At 40.1% G+C, this 10575-nt stretch overlaps 1 protein-coding gene across 2 annotated transcripts in view; it reads left to right on the top strand.

Annotated features, from left to right (window-relative positions):
- The window catches only part of plxna4 (plexin A4), a 384761-nt gene that overhangs the window by 337450 nt on the left and 36736 nt on the right, over positions 1-10575 (top strand). For both annotated transcript variants that reach the window (XM_033975929.2, XM_033975930.2), the window contains exons 23-26: positions 642-708; positions 2012-2158; positions 3296-3455; positions 7943-8046. In XM_033975929.2, coding sequence (XP_033831820.1) covers positions 642-708; positions 2012-2158; positions 3296-3455; positions 7943-8046 — 478 coding nt within the window. The remainder of the gene's footprint in view (positions 1-641; positions 709-2011; positions 2159-3295; positions 3456-7942; positions 8047-10575) is intronic.

Genomic DNA, 10575 nt, shown 5'->3' with positions numbered 1-10575 from the left:
GACGAGCCCGGTTAGAGCTTTAACGGGAGACGGCGAAGAATGCCGCGTGTGAAAAGTGTTGTTGTGTCCGTAGGCAAGACGTTTAAGCACATCGGCTTGTTTGAATGTGTTGGTGGTGGTCAGAGAGGCCGATGGTGCAGATCGGGAGGCTCGCTTCTGTCGGGCTGTCCCAGGGCAGCTGTGGCTACGATAGAAGCTGACGAATAATGCACGGAAATGTAAAGCAACTGGCTGGAAAAGCGATATATATGACAAATTATCCTGTTGCTTCTTCTTCTTCTTCTTCCTTCTTCCTCCTCTTCCTTCTTCTTCTACGTCTTCCTCCTCCTCCTTCTTCTTCTTGTTCTTCTCCTCCTCCTCCTTCTTCCTCCTCCTTCTTCTTGTTCTTCTTCTCCTCCTCCTCCTTCTTATTCCTTCTCCTCCTCCTCCTTCTTCATCCTGCTCCTCCTCCTCCTCCTCCTCCGTCTTCTTTTTCTTCTTCCTTCTTCCTCCTCCTCCTCTTCCTTCTTCTTGTTCTTCTCCTCCTCCTCCTACTTTTTCTTCTTCCTCCTCCTCCTCCTCCTCATTATTATTATTATTATTATTATTATTATTATTATTATTATTATTTATTAAATGTCTTTTCTTTTGTGTGTTCACAGGACGGAGTCTGTTGCAGAGAAAATGTTGACAAACTGGTTTACATTTCTGCTCTATAAGTTTCTAAAGGTAAAGCTTTTGTCTTGTTCTTCACTGTTTTCTTTAACAGATAAATATGTTTTTTCTTTTGTTTAAACTGATCCTTTTATCGTCCTGAAGTCAGTATTTCTGTGCCAAGTCCCTTTGCAAATCACTGCGTACTTGAAGTTAAATTATTAGATAGTTTAAGTCCAGAAAAATCCAGAAACATAAAAGAGGATGGAGGTTTTCATTTGTATGTATTCACTGGAAAAATATAAATATAATCTTTAAAAATGTACTTATCCTGTGTAGCTGTGTAGTCATGTACTGACATTTAGAAATACATTTACTCTGCAGTTTGAGTACAGACAAATATATTTGTGTTTTTGTCTTTTATACTAATCATTATATAGAACTTCTGTATCTATGGTTCAGGATTCACAAAGACCAAATCAACTGGGATTTAACTGGGACTAGACCAGGACTAGACCAGGACTAGACCAGGACTAGACTAGAACTATAACAGGACTAGACCAAGACTAGACGAAGACTAGACCAGGACTAAACCAGGACTAAATCAGGACTATACCAGAACTTAATCAGGACTTAATCAGGACGAGACCAGAACTATAACAGGACTACAGCCGAACTATACCAGGACTATACCAGGACTACGTCAGGACTAGACCGTGACTAGACCTGGGCTAGACCGGGACTACACCGGGACTACACCAGGACTACACCAGGACTAAATCAGGACTAGACCGGGACTACACCAGGACTAAATCAGGACTAAATCAGGACTAAACCAGGACTAGACCAGGACTAGACCAGGACTAAACCAGGACTAGACCAGGACTAGACCAAGACTAGACCAAGACTAGGTCAAGACTAGGCCAAGACTAGGCCAAGACTAGACGAGGACTAGACCAGGACTAGACCAGGACTAGACCAAGACTAGACCAGGACTAGACCAGGACTAAACCAGGACTAGACCAGGACTAAACCAGGACTAGACCAGGACTAGACCAAGACTAGACCAAGACTAGGCCAAGACTAGACCAAGACTAGACCAAGACTAGACCAAGACTAGACCAGGACTACAACAGGACTAGACCAAGATCAACCCAAATCTACAATTGGATTCAAAATTGGCTAAACCCAAACCCATTGGATCTAGTTTAGTCTGATTTATTCCATGTGTGTGGCTCATATAGATTTACATCTTCTGGCACGTGCATCTTCTTCAAACACTCCACTGCAGTGTTAGCACTTGTATATTTTAGTGTTTGGGTGAATACATTTGCACTCCTCTCACTCCCTCTCTCTCTGTCTTATATCGTGTGTACAGGAGTGTGCGGGCGAGCCACTGTTCTCCCTCTTCTGTGCCATCAAACAGCAGATGGAAAAAGGACCCATTGACTCTATCACAGGAGAGGCTCGCTACTCTCTGAGCGAAGACAAGCTCATCAGACAACAGATCGACTACAAGACGCTGGTGAGAGGGGTTACCTGCCCACGACTGCAGGGGCCAAGGGGGGGGCTCTTAAAAGGAAGAGGCCGGTTAGGGCTTTGGCAGTCGGTAAAGTGCTACAGCAAATACAGTTGTTATTGTCGTGCTTGACAAGAGGGGGCACTAGAGAGGTGGCGTTGGGTCGTTTGAGACTAGAGCTGTCAGAAAAGAGAGTGCGAGTGAGGGCTATGCTAACAGGTCATGCATGTGTATGTATGCATAGCGGAGTGGAGGAGGGAGGCTCGCGGCTAGCACTCAAAACGTGGCAACAAGGTAAATGTGTCTCCCGGCCTGTTGTGTTGTTGTATTTTTGAGTATATGAACAGGGCTAGTGGGATAGAGATGCAAATATAAGTTGGACAAAACATAGACTGTATAAAGAAGTAGACTCGTAGCGTTCAGCTCGTCGACGCTAGCAGTTATAGCGGCGAATTTAGAGGCAAGTTTCATATTAGGAACTTCGACTGTGAGTGTCGTAGCAACCGAAGAGCCAATCCGGAGCGAGGCTGTTGAAGGTTAACGCCAATCCCGGCCGCAACGCTAGCTTAGCAGGGAGTGGACAACTTAGCAACGCTGTCAATCAAACCTGTTGCTAACGCTAGCGGGAGTGATCTCAGGGAAAGGGAAAGAAGGCGCCTGATTTGTCTGTTTTTAATGTTGATATTTTGATTTGCAGACACAATAGTGAAATAAAAACTCCACAATCATGTAGAGCGGGTTAATATGAACATTTAAGACCAAAATGAGCAGTTACAGAGAGATCACTTCCTGTTTGGAACGCGGCGGCTAACAGGTTAGCTTTGTCCATTTATATATATATAGTCTATGGACGTAAACTGCATACTCAAGACGTGTTATTTTTACATAATTATAACTGAGATTAAGTTTATATCCCTATTCTCTTTATTTTAATGCAGAAAATACAGACAAAATAGTGAAATAAAAACACACAGAGCGGGTTAATACGAACATTTTAAAGCCAAAATGATGCGTCTGTCAGTAGCAGTTACGGAGAGCGGCGACAGCTTTTCAATAGAAAGCGAATTGATGTCAGAGTCAATGTAGTCGGAACATTTTGGACGTTTAGACTAAGGCTCCTCTCGTGTTTTTTCGCATTTTCAGGTGGTGAACTGCATCCACCCGGAGAACGAGAAGAGCCCGGAGATCCAAGTGAAGGTGCTGAACTGTGACACCATCTCCCAGGTCAAAGAAAAAATCCTGGACGCTATTTACAAGAACGTGCCCTACTCCCACCGATTAAAGGCTTCAGACATGGACCTAGGTAAGAGCACGATTTGGTATTGACGATAGTGCTGTATGTTTGTTAAGATCTGTGTATTAACCTCATTCCACAGCAAAAAAAATCATTGTTTATATGTACAAAATCATATACTACTTTTTCACTTTAGTTCCGTAAAGCAGCAAACTCAAGAGCGTAATGATTTTTATAGAAGCTGCTGCTCTGACCTCGTTTTACATGGAGAGGAGTGTTTGTAACGTCCCTGGAGACTGGACTTCCTGGATGTTCTAGTTCCCGACGTTCCAAACTTGTCATTGATCGACTCTTGTCAACTTGAGTCCGAGTCACATGATTGATCGGCCAATCAATAAGACCCTTTTCTTTGCATCCCAACTCTTTTCAGTGTATTCTTCCTCTCCAAAGGCCCTTACATCTGTCTATTTCATTTACCTTCTCCTATTTTGCGCTAATAATCTCAGTAGGTACTTGTTGCAGGGCCGTCGACAGGAATATGGGGGCCCAGGGGCAAGAAACCGCACATGGGCCCCCCTACGATATAAATTAATCGGAAGAGGGACCCGGGACTACAGAGCCCTTTCCCCTTTTAAATAATACATTAAATTCCCCCTTGTGTAACTTTTTTAGCAAAAAAGACTAAATAGCATGTTTTTTTTAATTGTTTAATTTTGGATTTTATTGTACTGAAAATGCAGAAAAACATGCACCATTATTGTGAGCAGGCTCGCATTTCCACTGAGGTTGTTTTGTCACACTAAAATGAATGAGAAATTTAAGAATAAACCACATTGCTATTCATTTGGATATAATCGGCTCTGTTAGCATCACTACTTCCTGTCCAGTTTTATTTCTGTGAGGTTTTCACGCTAAAATGAATAAATATTTAAAGATGAGGCAGTGGATGGGGAGCTGCGGGTGGATGTCACTGACAATATTTTAAACACTACTCAAATAAAATGAATACTTCACTAGAGATACTTCTGTGATTCAGTGCTAATGCTAATGCTAATTTCGAGGCATAATAACAACACCAAACAACACCCCAAACTGAAGTATTCCACATAAAAATAATTTGCCAGTCTCTATTTTAATTAATTAGCATTTTAATATGTTGTTTATTTTATGTTTTCCGGTTTTAACAAAAGTGACTGTTAGCATTGACACACAGTTTAGCTAGCTAGCTTGTCGCTGTAGAGCCTGTTTTGCTCCACTTGCTACATTACAGATACCACAGCAGATCTTAGAAGGCTTTGTCATTGCTCTAGTCATTCCACATTTATTTCCCCCGTATCTTTAACAGCACCAAAGTCTTCTTCACACAATCTGTTTTGAGCTAGCGAACCACTTTGTGCTTGCATCTTCTGCCGGGACAGGTGTGTTTTTCATTGTTTTATTACACTATAGACCTATCCAAGTTGGGCCAGTCCATCACGTAGATAGAACAAGAATTACAAAATGGCCGTTCACCTGTGTAAATAAATATAGTCACCCGCTCAGACTCTCATAAAGAAGCTGTGATTGCGTGATAACGTTAATGGCACTGCGTCCAAACTGTCCCGGGATGCGTTTGGAGGAAGTGTTGTTATTCGAGGTATTGTTTTTAATTCCCCTTTAGCTCTGGGACTGTCCCCCGCCGAGGCCTGGATGAGATGGAGAGTGTGAACACGTAAGCTAGCATCTCTGTGTGTAGCGAGTGTGTGTTAGCGGCTAGCGCTGGTGTCCCGTATGTCTCCAGGGAATAAAACAGGCACCTCCAGTTCCTCTCTCTTCACTTTTGGTTGTGCTAACTCCCCAAAGCCCTTATCTGTTTGGCTATGTGCAAACAGAGCAGGTATATATATACACAGAGTACTGCATAGATTTTTTTTTAGCAGTTGGCAGTCACATTTTAGTGTTTTCAGCCTCTCAAATTGGTACAGTATGTTAGCTTAATTCTTATTTCATTGTATCACTGTTGTCAATTTGCACGCTCAAGGCTTTAAACTACACACACCTGAGTCTTGCCAGCTTTAAGTCGTGTTCTAACGCTGTTACTTACTCAAAAACAGACCTAGAGTTGCGTTTTGTTTCATTCACACATGTTTGAGTAACACTTTACTATTAGTCTGTACATCCCCAAAGCTCAAAATGCTCTGTTCCAGCTTGTGATGTGATGAAGTGGAATTTGTCAAGTTAACGGCTACTTTTAACCTTTAGTTCAGTAGAGATTGGTAATTCCGGGGCTCAAATCATCCAAATGATTCTAATGAAGGTGTGTGGAGTTTAAAACACAGTGGAAACTTTTCAGCCTTTTCTGCAGGTCTCAAACTGTAATTAAAAATACTTTTACTTTTCAGTCCTGTTCAAAAATGTAATGGAAAGGTAATGTAATGCAGATCAGATCAGATCAGATCAGAAGACTTTTATTGCCATCGTCAGTGAACACAACTCACAAACTAGGAACTTTCTGTGGTGATAAAGTCCAACATAAAACACAGAATAAATACAAATAAGGGCATGCATAAAGTTAAAAAAGATATACTTAAAAATAAATGGTCTTGGAGGTAAATATATACAACAGCAGCATCAGAACAACAGTGCAAACATGAATTATTAAGGTGACTGGGACTATAAAGTGTCCAGTTTAGTGCAGATATTCTAAAGCTCTTAAATGTAGTGAAGTAAAAGTAAAAAGTACCCACCTTAAAATGTACTTAAGTGAAGTACAGACATCTAAAACTTCTACTTAAGTGTAGTACTTTACTACTTTTCCTTTGTCACGTTCCATCATTGCCCAAAATGAAAAAAAGCTATTATTTGACTCTCTTTTTTGGCTAAAACGTTACATACTGGGGCTTTAGTTTAATTAAGTAAAATTCTATTACAGTTACTACAACGTAATTCAATTTAATCCACTTTTATTTACACAGCACATTTAAAATACACCTTAAGATGCCCAAAGCGATTCACTAAAAGGTCAACAAAATCCCCTCAAGTTGTTTTTTTACAATTACATCCTGGTACTTCCCATTTTTCAATCTTTTATTTCATCTGTTGTTTTCTCAGCCCTCAACTGGAGACCACCAGCTAACAGCATTAGCATATTTATAAGAAATGTGTTACCGTAACGACAAAAACAACACGCAAATCTTCATATCTCTGCTTCTTTTTTCCTCTACACATTTGCGGTCAATCCTCTGAAGACCGGTTCCATCATGGCCGTCTGTGATTGCCGCTTTGTTTTGCTGTTTGTGATCAGAATCAAAGATGACGCTAGTGGCTAACGCTAGCGGGAGGCACAGCGAGGGGCAGCGAAACACAGGATTTCACTTATGATAATTCTGCCTGGGAACTGTTTCTAAATGTGATGTTATTTGCTAAGGTTTGGGATTTGAATAAAGGCGAGTTTGGAAATGAGCAGTTGTGTGAACAGGATGTGCGAGCCAATATAAAGGAACAATGTCCGGATTTTAATGAGAAAATCTTGGAAAATGTAATGGCAGAATGTTACCATAGAAACAAATATTATAAAGTTAAACTAGTGTATTTAGCAGTGGGTCTGAGGTACAGACTGAGGGAGGTGGTGGGTCAATCACCAGAGAATGAAATGTGTCACTGGGTCAAATACAACCTACAGTGTTACGCTGTTTTCCCACTTAGTAGTAGTAGTAGATATAGTAGTATTAGATGTAGTAGTTGTAGTAGTAGTAGTAGTAGTAGTAGACGGTTGGTGGTGGTTCAGTCCTCGTTAATGGAAATGTGTCACTGGGTCAAATACAAGCTAAGGTCTTTTTGTTTTTTCCCACTTAGTAATAGTAGTAGATATAGTAGTATTAGATGTAGTAGCTGCAGTAGTAGTAGTAGATGTAGTAGTAATTGTAGTAGTAGTAGTAGACGGTTGTTGGTGATTCAATCCCCATGCCACTGGGTCAAATACAGCTTACATTCTTATTGTTTTTTTCCCATTTAGTAGTAGTTGTAGTAGCAGTAGTAGTATATATAGTAGTATTAGATATAGTAGTAGTAGTAGTATTATATATAATAGTAGTTGTAGATAGACTAGTTTTAGTAGGAGTAGTAGCAGTAGTAGTAGGAGTAGTAGTAGGAGTAGTAGTAGGAGTAGTAGGAGGAGTAGTAGTAGGAGTAGTAGTAGTAGGAGTAGTAGGAGTAGTAGTAGTAGTAGGAGTAGTAGTAGATATAGTAGTAGTGCTAGTAATAGACATAATAGTAGTAGTAGAGGTAGAAGATATAATAGTAGTAATAGATGTAGTAGTTGTAGTAGTAGTAGATATAATAGTAGTAGTAGATATAGTAGTTGTAGTACTAGTAGATATAGTAGTAGATTTATTAGTAGTGCTAGTAATAGATATAATAGTAGTAGTAGTAGAGGTAGAAGATATATTTTAACTCTGATGATGTCGTCACAGTTTAACTCTGATGATGTCGTCACAGTTTAACTCTGATGATGTCGTCACAGTTTAACTCTGATGATGTCGTCACACTTTAACTCTGCCGTGGTGTTTTTCCCGCAGAGTGGCGCCAAGGCCGAGGGCAGAGGATGATCCTGCAGGACGAGGACATCACCACCAAAATTGAAGCGGATTGGAAGAGACTGAACATGCTTTGCCATTATCAGGTACGGCGCCGCTCACATTACTGCTCATTTTACACACGCACAGAAACACAAGGCTCTGCCCGTTTACATTCAGAACAACACGGACTTTATATTTACAACTAAAGAGGCAAGTAAAGAACGACAGGTGTGTGGCAGACGTGAGGAAAATACAGTTTTTTGTTGTGTTTTGAGGTAGTAGTGGTTAGGTTAGGCCTCTACTACCTGTGTCACCATTAGAAACACCACATTTTCCATTGTATTAATTATATTTAAATTAAAAAAATAAGTAATTTTATCTGTAAACTACTGGGCTTTGGTGTAAACGTGCTCAGTTTGTTACTAGTTTTTGTTCGTGTGGAGGGCAAGTGTTACATACGTGGTCGGTGGAAGGAAATATTTGGACGCACAAACAAATTAAAATATATATTAAAAATAATAATTGTCAATAAATGAAATATTAAAAGACAGATTAAAGTTGAGGTTTGTCCAAGTCATAGATTAAAGGCGCTGTTCCTGATTTGTATTGTCTGAAGCAGCGAAACAGCTTCACTCCTACACCTTTTTGTCAAGTGACAGGTTTTACTTTTGGCTTTTACTTTAAATAAATAAATAAATAAATAAATAAATAAATAAATAAATAAATAAATAATACAAAATACAAAATAAATAAATAATACAAAATAAATAAATAATACAAAATACAAAGTAAATAAATAAATAATAAAATCAATTAAAAAAACAAAACAAAACTAGACAAAAATACATCTAGACACGAATTCAAGCCGTTTTAGCCAATGCAGATATGTTAATTCTGCAGTGACCCCGTTGTCCTTTGTGTTCGTTGATACAGCTTTAAAATGAGGTGGGAGCAGACTGGTCCACTGGATAAAATAATGATACAACATTATAATAAGACCCTCCCTCTCACACACACACACACTCACACACACACACACACACTCATATAGAAGCGGCAGACTGCCCTTTGCCCCATGCATCCACCCACGCCACGCGATTGGGATCACTTCAATTAACCTCCCGCCCCCTTTACCCACAATGCAGTGCGGGTCGATGGGGTTTGGGTGTTCTGGCGTGGGACGGCCGTATTTCGCCGCTGTGTTAATTGAATCCTATTGGGGTGACCGGGGAAAGAGAGAGCGTGACTGGTTTATGCGTTTAGCTGCACTGCAAAAAAATTTAATTGCGTGACTAAACGATACTTATCTTATTTTGAGTCGTTTGGACAAATTAAAATGTTTATCAGTCAAAGGTCTAGGTTAAATTACTAAATGAATATACAATTTGTGTCAATATAAGTCTCGTTTAGTCTTGGTTTCAGTGTTCAGCTCCAGTTAAATGAAGCTCATCGACGCTAGCAGTTATAGCGGCTAATTTGGAGCCAAGTTGCATATTAGGAATTCCGCTTGCGAGTATCATAGCAACCAAAGAGCCAATCCGGAGCGAGGCTGTTGAAAGTAACGCCCCTTCCTTCCCACACCGATGTTTTAGCATGGAGCAGGCACATAGCAACGCTGTCAAACCTGATGCTAACGCTAGCGGGAACGAGTCGGGGAAACAAAGCACCTGATTTTTTTCTGTTATTAATGTTCGTATCTTGTTTAACAGACACATTGGCAACACAAAAACTTCAGGATCATGCAGAGCGGGTTAATATGAACATTTTAAAACCAAAATGATGAGTCTGACAGCAGCAGGGACAGAGAGAGGGGCAGCTGTTTTTAAATGTAAAGTGAATTGGAGTCAGAGTCGATGGAGCCAGAAGCGCGTTCATGATCACTTTTTATTTGGAACGCAGCAGCTAGCAGTTTAGCTACGTCCATTTATATTTACAGTTTATGGTTTCAGCCCAGTTTAGTTCCAATGTAGCCTTGGTTTGATCCTGTTTTAATCCTGGTTTAGTCCTGATTTAGTCCAAGTTTAGCTCAAGGTTTAGTCCCAGTTTCAGTGTTCAGTGTGATTTCGGACATTCTATAATTGTTTTTCTTCTACAAAATTTAGTTAAATTAGCAATTTGTACTTAATGAGTCAATTTAAAAGGTTCTAAATCGTCACAATTTAACCTGAAATGTGACCAAAAAAAGACAGAATAACTAAATTTATACTGATTAAACTATTCAAAAACACGGAGTACAATGTTTATCTAATCCAGTTTTATGTAGATGTTATTTTCTACAGTGCACCCTGCTGATTTCCTTGTTTTTGCACAAACACACATTGAAACAGACGCACATCTGAACACCGAAGCAGGTCCACGGGGATCAGTGTTATTGAATGGAGACCGTGGGACGTCCCATAGCACCGGGCCTTTAGGAGCTGACCCCTCCCTCCTCCTGTCACTCACCATCTCCACAGAAATAACATTATTCAGTCGTTCACAAAAGGAGGAGGAGCAGCTCACATTAATGAAGGAGATTAGAGCCGGTCCCCCTGATGTGTCCTTTGAGGTCTGAACTCAACCCATTTTGACCTAATGTGATTTTTACACGCATAATTAAACGCAGTAATAATATACTTTTAATAGAGAAGATT

Source organism: Periophthalmus magnuspinnatus, chromosome 12, assembly GCF_009829125.3.
Source record: "Periophthalmus magnuspinnatus isolate fPerMag1 chromosome 12, fPerMag1.2.pri, whole genome shotgun sequence".
Taxonomy (NCBI): Eukaryota; Metazoa; Chordata; class Actinopteri; order Gobiiformes; family Gobiidae; genus Periophthalmus; species Periophthalmus magnuspinnatus.
This window is presented reverse-complemented; position numbering and strand designations above follow the sequence as displayed.